The 15,632-nt window shown below is 39.8% G+C and overlaps 1 protein-coding gene across 1 annotated transcript in view; it reads right to left on the reverse strand.

Annotated features, from left to right (window-relative positions):
• Positions 1-609: 609 nt before the first annotated feature.
• GPC6 (glypican 6) overlaps positions 610-15,632 on the reverse strand; it is a 737,424-nt gene continuing 722,401 nt past the window's right edge. The window contains exons 7-9 of the mRNA XM_030476383.1: positions 11,342-11,478; positions 2,327-2,502; positions 610-1,924 (exon numbers count right to left, since the gene is read on the reverse strand). Of these exons, the coding sequence (XP_030332243.1) occupies positions 1,722-1,924; positions 2,327-2,502; positions 11,342-11,478 (516 nt within the window). The 3' untranslated portion in view covers positions 610-1,721. The remainder of the gene's footprint in view (positions 1,925-2,326; positions 2,503-11,341; positions 11,479-15,632) is intronic.

Genomic DNA, 15,632 nt, shown 5'->3' on the forward strand with positions numbered 1-15,632 from the left:
ATTTCCAGAGTCAATATAAGAATCAGGAAACAAATTTCTGGCAAATCATTTCAACACCATGCAGGATTTTCCCAGAAGCCCTTTGTTTGTGGCTGATGGAAGGTTTTGATGTCTAATTCTTGATACTCAGTTGTCCAGCTTTCATCTTGGGTCTTATGACCAGATGCAAATCAGGGAAACTCTATCCAGGACCATAGTTATTTAGGCAATGATTATTAAAGCAATGTATCCTTGAAGAATCGGAGAGTACAATTGCCATCCAAATAACAACTGTGTCCTTCTCTAGGCCTATCACGCAAACTCACGTCCCCCCCATATACACACATTATGAGAGAGTTTTTCTCCCCCACCCTGCAAACCTGTTAATAAATGGACAACTAGATATGTAAAAAGTTCTCTTCTTTGTTTTTCATGCTCACCAGTCACTAAAGGGTTACTTTTCAGAGCAGCACAAAAAAAGAAGAGCTGGTTGACCAAACATTTTTTTCTTACAAAGAGGTGTCAACCCTGAGCTTGTAATTAAGAAGTTAAAATCTGTGATTCATATATATTTATATATATAAAAATAGATGATCATACTAAGACTAAAAAAGTAAAAGAAATCTCCATGTCAGTACTATATATTTGTTCTGAAATTTTGTAGAAGAAATCCTTGTGACATTGAAATTAACTGGTATGAAAGATGTAGCTAGGTGTGAAACACACTATTGATCCAGTTGCTGTTAGTCCGTTAGAGAATTTCTGTCTTGGTAGGATAATGAACGTAGTAGCAGAAAGTCCTAATCAATGTCAGAACAGTGACAAAAAGAAAGAGATTATATCACAAGAGATTATTTTCTGTCCGAACTCTTGAGGGAAGGTTTGTCAGGAGCATCGTTTAGCATTACCACCATGGCTTATGGTGAGCTAAGTGGAAAATGGTGCCAAATGTATAACATGGATAAATACTAAAAGAAGCTAGGTGAAATCATGCTACTATTCAAGTTTTTACTGGGCATTAAGATTTAAGTCCTAAACAACTGTAACATGATATTCTGAACCTAGTAGAGTTACTATCATACTAAAAGATAAACTTGTTTTTCAGCTTCTCTACCTTCATACCAATCTGATGTGGTTGGCAGATGGAGTGCAAGACATTCACTGCTGAGACATACTTTTGTGTTGGAAAAAAAATCCAGACTTCCTCCTTAGAGCAATGAGCATTCTGATGACCTGAATCATCCTACGGAAGTTCTTAAAGGAAATCTGGCTGTCAGTGAAGAACGGTTGCTTTTTTTTTTTTGTTTCTTTTTTTGTTTTGTTGATATTCTGTTGAAATGCAGCAGCCTTGAGTCAGGCCTGATTCAGAAAGAAAACTGTTTTCTTGGTTTCTTCCCCCCTCTTTTTTCTTGTTAGGGAAAAACACCCACTGTAAGATCCTTTTTCACTTATGCAGCATAAAAGGAAATGAAGCTCAGAAAGTCTGTAATAAAGGGTTGAGAAAGAATTCTCTCAAGAGTGGATAGAGTCTTCAGAGATATCTGAAAAAAAGCAGGAAGCAGTTCAGTCTGGCACCTGGTACTCTTTGGGAAAACAAAAAAGGGAAGCAGGTTGCAGTACTGCTCTCTTCTTGTAGAAAACTGCAAATGTTTGTGGCATGGTCCATTGTCCAAGAGTATAAGAAAAGAAGAAAGTTGGCTGTTTCTGTAGCTAAAAGACAGTTTCTCTGACCAGATCCAGGATTATCTCCACTGTCTCTGTAGTACAAGAGTGATGAAGATGACAAACAATGTCTGCAGTGAGCAGCCAGGCTGTGTGGCTGAAGCCTCCACCTCCCTCCTGTCGGAGTCAACTGGTGGTGCTTCAGTAGTGATGAAATCAAACTCGGTGGGGCATATGTCGTCTGTACAGCCACTTCCACTGCCCGAGCCGCTTGTTTCGTCACCTGGCACAAAGGAGTGAGGGAAATAACATGAGGGCCATGGGTAACAGGGTTCATTCCTTTTCTCTGTTCCCGTTCCACCCAGTGGGGATGAACACCTTAGAAATAGGAAAGTTTTGGTGGTGCTAACTTTCATTCAGTAAAGCATCCAAATGAAAGCCACCATGACTTGATTAGGTGCTTAAGAGCTCTTCCTAAAAAGTAGTGGACTGCATTTGACATGCAGATAAGCAAGAGAAGCAAAAGAAACAAATATATAATTGCAATTTCATGGGACAGAAGAATAATTTTTTTATGTTGTCAACAGCACAGAGCACAAAGACCAAAGAAAGCCATTGCAACAAAACCAATGTATAAATGTGTTCCAAAAATATACTTATTTAATGACAGTTAATGGTTTCTTACTTGTATCCTGGAAGTTGACATCATTTCCATTATACGCGTTCTTCAGTTTGTTAGTCATGACACGTAAGGCCATGATTTGTTGTCGAATGAAGGTGTCTGGCCTTGTGATGTCCACATCTACTTCTGGATTGTTGATCTGGTTGGTCAAGCCATCATTCATAATCTCAGGCAAGTATCTATATAGCAGGATGAATGAATAGTTTAAAATGCATTAAGTTTCAGAAATACAGCACTGCACAGTAAATGCTGTGCTAAGCACTTTGACACTGATCATGATTACACAGTTCTTACACAGATCCAGCAAAACCACTTCAAAACCACATTTTTTAATTTCATAGACTCTAAAGGATCTTTTTAGTACCTCAGCCGCATGGAGAGCAGAAGGATTTAAGCTCTCCGACCTCCTAACCCTGCACATAGTCCACAGCAAAGGTACTGGCTCTGTGAACTATGGAAGAAGTTCACCAGCCAGCAGTAAGTCACTGCATGTTCAGATCGTCTACTGATATGAACGGTTGCACACTATATTAAGCATCTAACAGTGCATTCTTCTGTTTTTATTTTGTTCTGCTTAAAAAATATGAACTCCTTTGTTATGTTTAGCATATTTGTTGTTCTGAGATAGTTTAGAAGGCTATCTTGGGGCATTATGACTCTCCTTGTTTAAAAGAAGCAATCAATTTTCTCGTTCAGTTCTTCGTTTTTTGACCATCGTGAACAACATTTCCAGTCTGTGTTGTAAGTTTACCAAACCCCAGTATTTTCTTTGATTTCGTCCTTATTCCTTACAAATAGGTTATACTTGCATCTCACATGTGCTTTGTATGCAACATATTAAAGGTATGGCATTTCCTATCTATCTACGCATCTGAATTTTTTTATTCAGGCTTTTAGCTTATCATTTCTTGATTACTGCATCATTCCCTTCTCTGACCTTGGCAAATGCAGTCTAAGGCTGTTCACAGGCATCAAGTGTGCATTTGCAGGTATCTCTCCCCTGCAAAAATCAGCCCATTCCTCCAATCATCCTATGGTAAAAGTCTTTATCATCTTTTGTTAAATACATACAATTTGTCTCCTGCTGCTCTTTGTCCTCAGGAAACTCTCCTTTTAAGCATCTGCAAAGCTGCCCTTTTTCCTGCTTTGAATCTCTGTTAAAATGTATCTGTGCATTTTACAGCTGCTAGGCTGATAAAGGGCTGACATTATTTCTCTGTGCTGGCATGGTGTCCTGAGAAAAGATGGTATCACTGCTTCTGTGCTGTCTTTCATCTGTCTTTAAATACCTACTATCTTAGCCCTATATTTAGACTGCAAGGGATTTGGGGCAGATCTACCCTTCCTTCATGTTCTTTATCAGGATATGATCTATTTTGTAACTAGTTTGCATACCAGGCTATCCCACTGATGTTTGTGGGACTCCTTCTGTGGGTATGTGCTCAGGCAGTAATGATATCACAGTCTAACCTACTAATAGCAAACTTTCATGATGTGTGGTACCAAATATAGTTTAAGAATATTTCACTTCACTCACACTTGTGCCAGCCCAATTCTCTGTCAGTATTCAAATTTGGCGTTAGCGCTAGTGTTATGCTCATATTGGTCTGGAAAACAAATATATCCTTTAAAAATAGCTGTGAAAGTAAGGGAAAATAAAGGACTTTCTCTGCTGAAGTCATGGTTAAAGGAAAATAAGTTTTGTATTGCTTCTGGAGGTTCACAAAGTGATGACTGCTTTGCTGCACCAGGGCAGGGTTTAGTCTTGCTGTAATAGGTCCTGGCTTTGCAAGATGAGACTCATTTGTCATCAGTGGCCTTTGAAAGCTTACATGAGAATAATCCTAGGGAGTGTGAACATATAAGGACAAAACATGACTGCCAAAAATACCCAGCCTTAAACTGCATGTCCCATTGTTTCATTAGTACCATAATGAGAACTAATAATGCTGTAGGCATCCCATCCAGACTCCTGTGGTACAGGCTTAGCTACAGTGAGAATACAGATCCACCTCCCCTAGTACTGAGGACTGCAGACCAGAGTGTTATGAATCAGCAAAGATAGAAATTGGAAACAATTCTGCAGAGCTGCCTGGAGGCAGCAGGATGGAGACCTTGGCATGCAGGGAAGCTCTGGGCTGCAAAGGAACAGCACCTCCATCTGTCACACGTCTCTACAAATGAAATGGCTACTGCAGATAAATTACTCAGCCTAGAAATAAATCAATGATATCAAGGTGCAGTTGATTAAAAAAGGTAAAAATGTAAGTATTGCCCTACTGGCTCAGAGAGGATGTCCACCTTGCCCTGTATCTTGTCCATGACAATAGCCATAGCTGTTAGCAGTCAGAAGTGATTAGAAATCACTGAGTGTTCATGTGGATTGCTTTCCTTGTTTATGAAGGGTTAGCTGCTCTTTACTGCAATCCACCCACGAAAAGCTATGGCTAGCTCTGAACAGCAGTTCAGAGGCTTTCTTTGACTGATTTATGTTTGATTCATCCTGTCTTATCATCAATAATAAAAGAAGAATGTACTGACTTCTTAGTGAACTTTTCATACGGAGACATTATGAGTTAGTTTGGAGATTTAAAACAATTAGAGTGCTCTGGTGTGTGCTTTTTATCGAGGGTCATATTCCGCACTGTAATCAGTGCAGAATATGACGTCCTTCTGAAGACCATCTAACTTTATTTGGACTAGCCCATTCAGTTGTAGGAAGTGATCCAGTCAGACTGTTACACCCCCCGCAGTATCTGCCTCAGGATCTGGTGATCCTCAGAGCATTCCTGGCATGGAAGGAGAATGGTACAGTGAACCTCACGCAGATGTGCAAGGGAGCCATACTGATGTGAGTCAAAAGAAATCCATTACCTCATGATTGCCTAAAGGTTAGGTGGATACTTAAATTTCCAGGAGAATGAGCCTCTTGGAATGAGCCTCTCTAGAGCATAGAGGCCGAAGATTCTTCTTTAGGTTTATATAAATACCAAAACTTGTATGTCTAAATGCAAGTGTCTGCATATGAGCAGAGTCCCACCTTCATCAGATCTAGTCAACACAAGATCTAGTCAAAACTAGTCAGGAGTTTATTTGTCAGTGGAGTGGGGACAGCTGTTGGAGTCTCATGTGCGTTTGGCCAGATGACTGTTCATTAGATTTCATCTGCTGGGATTTAGTTGCGCAAACATACACATCTGGTGCCATTTGAATGCTTTTAGTTATTCCACTTCTTCTCATTACTAGCCCTGAGAGGTGCGGCTTTCAGCATCATATCTACAGGCTTGAGGGGAAAGTCTTGGACATTTGGGGCATCTAAGATGATATTAGGTATCTCTCTTTCAGTAGCTGAAAGGAGTCTTGAGTACCACTTTAGCTACCAGGGTGTATGCTGCTTGGTGTCCTGCTACCGCTCCAGTAAGGTTTAAATATCCCGTAGGTCCAGTGTCTTATTTTCCGGTTCCATTAAGGTGTCTTGACTATTTAGACCATCTCACATAGCAGTAGATAAGTGTGTTTAGGCAGTGGAAAACTGCCTTGTTGACTACACTGAGAGGATATTTGGGCTCTCTTCAGGCACATTGATATCGGTGATTATTAAAATACTCGAGCAGTTCTAGCCCAGCCTCTGGTCCAGATGGGAGGTAGTATCCTGTGTCATACTCCCCTCAGACATGCTGGAGAGTCTCAAATGACACTGCTCTTGCTTGGGCAACACAAATAACTCCTTGTTGTCTCACCAGTACTTAAGTGCATGAATTTCTGTGTCTGAATGTGAAGCTGGATTCTGCCTTCATTATTTCACCTGCTCCCTCAGGGGAAAAAAAGACAGAAAAGCCAATATTGGATGTAAATATTTTGAACTGTTTTCCTTTCTTTAAGGGACTGGTAGAGATATGAGAACATGCAGCCCAAGGTGTTCCGTGAGCAACAGCCTCTGAGAGCCAGCCAGCACATGTTCTGACAAGAGCATTTGATGTGTGTAGGGTAGGGTTAAGTCACACTGAATTGGAAGCCATGTCTTGGGACCAGTTTTTGACAGAAGATTTGTTGCTGGCTGGGGAAAGTTGTTGGACACATCTGCTTTTGCTGCAGTTCTGTAAGAGGAGACACCCCTGTGAATTTTAAGCTTTGCTGCTGCTTCTGCTCTTGTTAATGATCTCTTTGTAGGCCTGGCCACTACAAAAACTGTATGCCCATTATAAATGAAAAGAAGCGCCAACCTGAATCAGTGCCTGTTATTTGCATCATCCTAGCAAAAAAACCAAAAAAACCCTAGCTTGCTTTCTTAGCCCTCTGAGTATAGAGAAGCTGAACAATAGCGTTTGTTTTCTGCTGCTTGCTCCTTGCTCAGCTATGTCAGATTTTAGTGTAATTTACATTGTTTTCTAAAATATTAATGCTTCTGTTCCTCTTAGCCTTTCCATAGTTCTTGCTTGTCTCAGCAGACACAACAAAGATGTCTTTTGGCACATCATAGCCAAGTACCACAAAGCCTATTTAAAACCATTTTTTTTTAATATCCATCTAATGTTCCAGGGTGTCTGCTTCCTTTTCAAGTCTAGAAATGATTGATGAATCAGGTCACTTATATAAGGGCTACCCCCCAAAAAACCCCCCAACCCAAAACCAGAGAAGAAATCTTCTGTTTTTTAAAAGACATCTGCCTTAAAGTGCAGCATTCTTTATATTTTGCTGCCACAGCAGCTGCTTACAGTACAACTGGAGCATCCCACCTAGGCAGTACTGGAGTTTTTCCAGGTGCATAGAATTGTAGGCAATACAGTACAATATACAGCACAGGCTTACTCAGGTTGGGCAGGGAGTAGGCAGTCACATCTGGTCCAGAAAGATAAGTGCAGTGGAAAATTGGCTTGTTTGGCTAACTAGATCACCTGATCCGATTCTGTTTGCTCAGGATGTAATTCCCACAGGATATTTTCAGTTTGGGTTTTATATTTTTCTCCATCTTGGAGAAAAGCTTGAGGAGATACAAGGGAGAAAACGGTTCAACTGTCAGTTTGTTGGAAGGAAGAAGATGTAAAAACAAGCTAGAGCCATCAATTAAGAATTGACAGTTTTCACACTTACCAAGAACTGGTTTATTCACACTCTCACTAATGGTGCTAAATTGTTATCTTTGCCTACTTTCTTGTAAAGAACATTCAACTGATTCTCACTGCAAGCTCGTTGGTCAGTAACAAGCAACTTTTCAAGAGCAGGCACTGATCTGGTGGGTCTTTCTTCCCACCTGAATTTCACCAGGAATTAAAGGCTCTCTGCCAGGGAAGTAGGCACTCCCATACATGTGGCAGGAAAAGAAGAAAATTTCAGGCCAGCTGAGACTCTATTCTGCGTTAATCTCAGTGAAATACCTTGTAGTTTTGAGCTAGATGTTGAAAATTACAGTTTTAAATTTTCCTTTTATTCCTTTCTCTATTCTTTTATCTGTTTATAATTTCTGTCTCATATATAATTCCATTTCTTCTTCATTGTACTCGGAGGAGTAATAGGTTCCTCATGGAACAGAATGCACATCTCATCTCTTCCACAGATTACAGACTTCCAGAGCTAAGACATATTAATAAATCTATAGTCCTGGTGAGCAAAAGCACCAGGATGATAGCGCATGCGCACAATCTCTCAGATGGATTGATTGAAAAGAGTTGGCTGAGTTGGAACAATTTGAGGTTCTTCTCCTGACCAGAGTGGTTGCAGATTTGATTACTGTTCTCACTTTAGTAATAGTCACTCATTCAACCAAATATGTTGTATTTGGTTCAAGTCCTAAAGCCTGATTTCCATCATTCTTGGGAAAATTCCTTAATTCCCGGTGAATGTCTATTAGTGAAGAGGTTATCAGCTGTTGTTAAGAATTTATCCATGTATAGAGAAAGAGCTAAACTTTTAAGGTTTGATCTTAATGATGTTTTTTAGAACCTAAATATCTTTAAAAAATGTGTCTCTGTATATCTGACAGAAGACATTAATTCTTTAAACATAAAATTACGTTCTTTTGTGAATACAGATATGATGGCAAATTCTGTTGGGCGTTTCTCTAAAAGACATTTTGTCTAAAGTAGCTGTTACTTTTTTATGTGGATTTTTCAAAAAACCCGATTCATTCAGCTAATAAATGTTTTCCCATTTCCACAGCACTTCTACCTGACATAACCTGATTAAAACCATTCTTTGTACAAGATCAGCAATGAGCCAAGCGCACCCTTCCAGAACACCTTCCAGAGAATGGATGACTCTGTTACCCCGTGATTATTTCCAAATTGGCAACCTTCATTTGGCAACCTGTTGTCACTGTATATTAATCATGGCAGCAAAGTGATATCTGGGGAGTGTAATAACCACAAGTGGCCTTGGTGTAATGAATCTCTCAGGAGAAAGCCTAGCTTTCATTTTCTGTGACCTTAGGTTTGTAACTCTTTTCCCCTGTAAAAGCAGCATCAAAAGGTGATGTGTAAAATGAAACATGAAGCACAATGCCTGTGTGGCAATTCAAAGTTTCTAATTCCTTATACCACCACAGGATCTGATCAAAACCCAGCAACAATCTGCTTTCCCAACAGTAGCCAACACCATGTTGTCTTCCTACTTGCAGTATTAATGCCTAGGAAAACAGGAGATAGCTAAATTTCATGTTTTCTATCATGGGTTGTTGTCATATTCTCTGGAATTCAAAATGCAGCTCCTCGTATAGCACAGGGGTGCTTATGAGAGGTGACACAGTGGACACAATTAGATATATGCATATTGGACAGGCTTTTGCCACCCTTGTTCTTGTGAACTAGCATTTGATACCAGATACTAATCAATATGATGAAAGGAATATTAGCAGTTTTTCTTTATGCTACAGTAAATGTCCTTGTTCACCAGCCAAGAGGTGATTTTACATCTAAAGCAAGTTATTTTCAATAATATTTTCAATAATATTTTCAATATTATTTCATAGACATGCCATGGCATTCTATGGTATCTTCTGATTTATTACTATTCTCTCTACCTGAAGAATTAATTGAATTCTGTTAGTAAGACTATGACTATACATTGCTTCTGTGAATGGATATGAAACAGAAACTGGACAGAGGAGCAGAGGCTGGGCTGGCTGAAACTGTATTTTTAAGTTATGCTTTGAAGCTGTGATTCCACATCCAGTGAAATGTCTGTGTTAATCAAGGAGATTATCGGCAGAGGATAGATTTTCTTAGTGGCTCCAGAACATTAATCTGAGAAGACATCATGAAAATAACCAGGTTTCTCTTAAGATAAATACTGCAAAAGGAGGGTGAAAAACTAAATGCACCTCCATAACTCCTAACAAATGTGGAAGTTGTGCCAGACCCTTCAGTGCTGGAGAAGAAGAGAGCTGAAAAGTATCAGCCAGACGTGGTACAGACACTAGTGCTGGTCATAGAAACCAACAGGGATATTAGCATGTTTGATAGCTCTTTTGTAGAAAGCATATATCTCTTATTAATGCATGCATCCTGATGTGTCTCATGGCATCCAGCTAGGAGGCCTGGAAATTCTGTTTAACTGCTGCAGCACACTGGCCTGAGGTCATATCTTACAAAGCCCAATGACAAAAAGAGATACAATAGAGGAAGATAAAACCAGTTTTTTATTTCTCTCTTCACACTGTTCCTTCATGATGAGTCCTGTAACAGCCAGATGCTCCTCCTAGCTGTCTTTCTCAAGAGCCCCCAGGGGCTTTCCCTGGATCTGAGACTTGGGAACTGAGCAGTGACTTGCGCCTTTGGACAGATTTGTTCACGTGCATGTCAAAGTGGGTTTAAATGGGCTGGCAGCATCCCAAACATCCTTCTGCTCTCGTCTGTAAAATGAATTCTTTTGAGCATTATGTAGTAAGGCTAGGAAAAAGTGTGTGCATTCAGTGCAAAACCTCTCCCTGTAAAGAATGCTCTTATAAAAATGATTAGATTATGGGGTGGGTACAACATATCTATCCATGTAGTGGATGTATCTGTCCATCCACCCTTCCATGCAAAATGATGTCTTATTTTTGTTGAGTTTTTATATTTTATGTGTTTGTCTCACTCTCCCCCCACCTTTTTTTTTTTTTTTTTTTTACTATTTTTCCTTGGTTTTGATGGATTTTTTTATTCTGGCTTCATATATATCATCAGGTAAAAGGAAAATAAAGATTCCAGTTCCCGAGTGCCAAGAAGTATCACTGCTCACCCGATTCAGCGCTCACCAGACACTCAAACCTCTCCAGTCCTCTTGTCTGCAGGCTACCACTGCAGACCTGGAGCCTGACTGACCCTGGCATGGTCCTTGAATCAATTCCTTCCCCTCTCAGCAGGGATAATCAGATCCTCTCCTTTGTCAGTTGATGAATCCACATGGGGACCTTTGGAGACACGTGCTCATCTGCCAGCTCCAGCCCTGCCACAGCCAGAGCCAAGTAAACTCCACAGAAAACTCATCACAAACAAGGGTGGATGATCACAGTATCTCTGATCAAGTAACATAAGGTCAAACCTTCTACAAAAGTAGGAGTGTTACATTTATTCTCTGCTGGCTATTTTTCAGGATTTTCTTACTTTTTTCCCCAGCAAATAGCCCTAAGCTTTGCCAGCCAATCACAAACAGAGCCGAATTTCCAATTTCTGTTTCATCCCAGCATGATATCTCAAGAGTGCAATTGCTTCACAAGCTGTCAGTCTCAACACAGGGATGCTAAATGGAGCTAAACAGCTCTTTGAAATCTCGGTATAAATTATCCTTTTGGAGCTGAACCAATGAACATTTTCTGTGTTCACATGCTGACACACTGTGCACATTTACCCTGACTAACACTCCGGCTTTAATGGCACTTTGACAATAAGTAATCTCAGCTACAAGCTGCAAGTGGACAATTATTTGTTCTCCCCATTTCTGTTCCACTCTTACAGACAGTTTTGTGAAATACCCTTAGTTTCATAGTTGCTTCAGGCCAAATGGGGATATGGACTGAGTGTGGTGGAGAGGGGTCCACCTCACCTTGCCTTGGTGTGGCCATTCCAGCAGTCTTCCTCGATTGATGGACCAGCTGTCACTTGCTCATCCTTGCAGACTGTGTAGGGTAATGTTGACCAGAACTTTTTAGAGAGCTTTAGCTTTTCTTTAATGTCTGTTACCTGATTAAGAGACAACGAGAGGGAAAATAGGTTAAAAACATTAGCCATGCTAACTATAATGTTCAGTAGTAGGTTGTTTAATTCCGTAATGGTGATGATGGTGAAGGTTAAAAGGGCTGAAGGTGCTAAAACTTAGATTCCTGTATTTACAAGCAAGGCACTCAGAATCTGGGTTCAGAGAGTACAAATAATCAAAGTCACCTTTTTCCACAGGCAAGACATTAATAAAAGTGTGTCACATCTTGCTCTGTCTAGACTCCATTTGTCTAAGGTTTTCTAAATATATATCTTTCTAAGAATTAATATGCCTTGCAGTCTGCTGAATGTAAATTCAGTTAAACAGTGTACATCAGATAAAATGTCTCACCCACCAACTTGGTCATGTCTTAGATAAATATTATATTTAGAGCTCCATGCACAGGTTCTAAAAAAATGGTGCAGTGCTGAGCTGATGTTGAACTGATTTAAGATACACAGGCTGAATACATTGCAGTACATTCGGATCTCAGTAACAGCAGGAAGTTTGTGTATATACATGCATACAGAGACTATACCTACCTTTGAGGTTAGGAGCAGACAGATATCTGTAGCTGGATATGGAATCCACATTCAAGAAACATTGGGACAGTATCAAAGCAGTTTGTTTACGTTATAAATTCCTTGAATAATAATTTAATTTGTCACAATTCAGGCATCAAGCAGGAACAAACTGATTTTCCAGCATCAACTTAATAAATAAATGCTCTGGCTAAAATGTTATCAGTTCTTGCTTTGCATTTGGTATACTAGAGTGCAAAACCCTACAGGAATAGATAGAAAACACAACAAAGGACAGACTACAAAGGATGAATGGTGCCACTGTTGTTCTTATGGAAACAGATGCATTTCACATTAAGTTGTAAAAGGATTTAGGGGAGCTTGCTGAATAGCTTTTAAAGGAAATCGCTGAGCTTTATTCTTTAAAAAAACCAAGAAATAAAAGCTCTCCATTCTTCCATTCAGTTCTGAGATTGGCTTTTAGGTTGTTGAGGTACAATATTGTACTCAGCTATTTATCTCTTTTATCTTTTGTTCTGAAGACATGATAGCTCTCCGAGCAAATGGCCCACGCTGCTTTGCCATGCTTAAACTCTGTGGAATAGTCACTTTATAAGCTAGGAGACAGAAACAGCCAGAGATGTTATTTCAGAAGCACTGTCCGCGTTTTCATCTGTAAGAAATAAGTAGGACAGTATTTGGCTGCATGGGTTGTTGACAGTGTTTCTTGTCATGACCAACACCTTATAAATCTCCTCTGTGCCCCTTGCCAAGCCCTCATTGCTTTGTTTTCATATGAGATACTAGCAGCATTTGCAAGCCTTTAAAGCCTCACTAGGGGAGCCCTGTCTAGCCAAAAATTAAATTCCAGTTTACAGACCAGGGGCAAGCCTTCAGCACAAGTGGGGATGGTCTCAGGATGCCTGCTTTTTCTGGTGTATTTCGTCCACAGGACTGGGGACTTTGGGCAGACAGCAGTCCCTCTTTTTCCCCTTCTGCCCATGCTGAGGGTAAAAACCCCTAGGTCGCTACTGATACAACAAACCAGCACAAGAAACTCAGTTAAACTGTGTGGTGTTCATGGAGAGGTGTGTAAACTGCTGTTATGCCACAGTGCGGAAAATCAGAGAAATTGCTTATAAGCTGTAGGAAGGAGAGTTTACAGGGAGGAAGGTTCATTCATATAAGCTTGGGGAACACAAGACTCAAAGGGACAGATTTTCTCATTTATTACTTGTGCTTGGCTAACTATTTTCACAAGCAATCTGACTGATCAGCATTGAGCAATTAGTTTTCAGAGCAGTAACTGTTGTTAGCTGGAAGTTAATTTAAGCTATTCAAAACTCAGACGCTTGGAGTTATATTCAGATTTCTACCATAATCAGATTAGAGTTGGAGCTCTAGGACTTGCAGACTTCTGTTTTGAACTACAGTAAGTGAACATACATTGGAAAGTTATTTCCCCCCTGGTCCTTGTAAGGGCTGCAATATGGAGTACAAACCTTGTATTTTCATAGAGGTCAGCAAAAGAATGGAGGTTCTCACAGCTCACATGCTGCACATGGTCTCCAGATACTCCCTGAAAATCAAAATGAGGACTCCCATTCCCCTGTCACTTCTGAAGTTATTACATACTCTGCATGTGTACTGCATACAGACAACAATTCATTAAATTTCCTAACAATAACTGTGGGTTTTTTGGTTTGGTTTTTTTTTTTTTTTTTTTGTATTACAGAAGTACACCTGGTAAAGGTCTTACTTTACCCAGGATTGTTGGTAAATGACAGCTAATTAAATTCCACAGACATCTCCCTGAGGTTACATTTCCATTTTAGAGCCTGGGGGAAAGGGAGACATTTATATGAGTCACAAAATGCAGCAATAGCAAAAGCAAATGCAGCTTAGGGAAAGGTTACCATTTGCAGCCCTCTATAGATCCTGCCAATTCTGGTGCATTCTAACACTTTTTCCCCCCTCAGATATTTCCCTTCTCAGCTATTCTCCCCTCCCCACTGCATTATTTCACCACTGAGCTTTAAACAATTTGTGGACTCATCCTGTGAAGTCTTGCTCTTTTCCGCTGTGTTACTGCATCTCTGTTAACGCTCTCAGCTTTTGGTAGTGGAGTTTACACATCTACCTACACAGTTCCTTGAACTTCACTCTGAAACTGGTGTTCTGGAAGTGCAATGTGGTTTCTGATGGCCTTGAAAGAGGAATTATGTACACCGATTGATTCACCTCCTCTTTCAGGGAGTAGCCTGATGGCCATGTTCACTTCTGCATGATGAATGTACGGGCAGGCAATGACTTTGGAGTACTTTTAATGTAACTTTAAATGCAGACTAGAATTAGGTAATGTGATGCCTGCCATCACACGTAAAACTTTTCCCTGTGGGTTTCAGTGGCTTCAGTTCTGGGATGTCCTCAAGCATGACTACAGAAAGTCTCTTATTAGTCCCCATGGTTATACATATTCCTTTGTATATTATTTTGGTCACCACAGCACTTAAAAAATATGTAACAGATGTATAGTCCCTTGAAAATGAGATAAAAGCCACTAAAGTATTCAGTTAACATTGCTTGCTTGTGATTTATGAAGTCAGGCTACTGTATTCCCCTAGTGACCTGTGGCCTTGTAAATGATTCCTTGGTATTTCCTATTCTTTGAATTAAAGATTAACTTTCAAGCTCGGTTATACTTCTGTGGAAACATTTAAACACGAGGCATATGCAATTTTGATATTTTACATATTTCCTTTCCACTTTCTCTAGCAGAGATTTATTCAGATTAAGACAGCTGGATTTCTTGGGCTGTACTTAGCCTGACTTTCCTTAGTTATCTCCCTGACATAGCCCTGATATTATAAATGAACTCTTTTTTCAGCTACTTTGAAACTACTAAATTTGTTTTGAATTGCAATACTTTGTCATAAGAAAAAGGATATAGCAAGGGCCATGCAAAGAGTTGTTAAATTTTTAATTTTTTTGGGAATATATAGAAGTGGATATTAGAATACCCTGGCCTTCATCTAGAATTGCTAACAGAGAAAAGCCATTACTCTGTAGGTGAGAAAAGCTAAATATTCACATCATTTCCAAAGAGAAATTCATACCCAGAGTTATGAAAATGGTATAGTTACATGTCATATATAGAGAAATGCAGTTAATTTCTTAGTCCTGACACTGACTTCTTATGAGACCAAGTGAGCCATGTGCGTCATGCAATTCCTCAGCAGAACTTGGCACAGCACCCATGAACTCAGTTCCAGTCCTACCAGCATGGGCACAGTTATAATCAGGTAAATAAAACTGACCAACATTTCTGTGTTCTTTACTCACCTTGCACTCCAAAGTAATGAAGCAAGCTAAAAAGCAAGCCCATCATTTTAGCAGGAATCAGACCTTAGCATTCCTTGTTTTATATTCAGAACACCTGGATAAATGGAAAAACTCACTGGGATAGTTCAAAAAAGCTTTGAAAATACCATGCAAAACTAAAAGTGATATGACTGCATTTTATAAGGCATGGAAGATCCCAGAAAGACACTTGCTTGTGAAGTGGGCAGCCGAATTGTTTTAGGGCCCCCACCTTTAACATTTGCTTTTTTTCCCCC

The sequence above is a fragment of the Strigops habroptila genome, chromosome 2 (assembly GCF_004027225.2).
Source record: "Strigops habroptila isolate Jane chromosome 2, bStrHab1.2.pri, whole genome shotgun sequence".
NCBI classification, from domain to species: Eukaryota; Metazoa; Chordata; class Aves; order Psittaciformes; family Psittacidae; genus Strigops; species Strigops habroptila.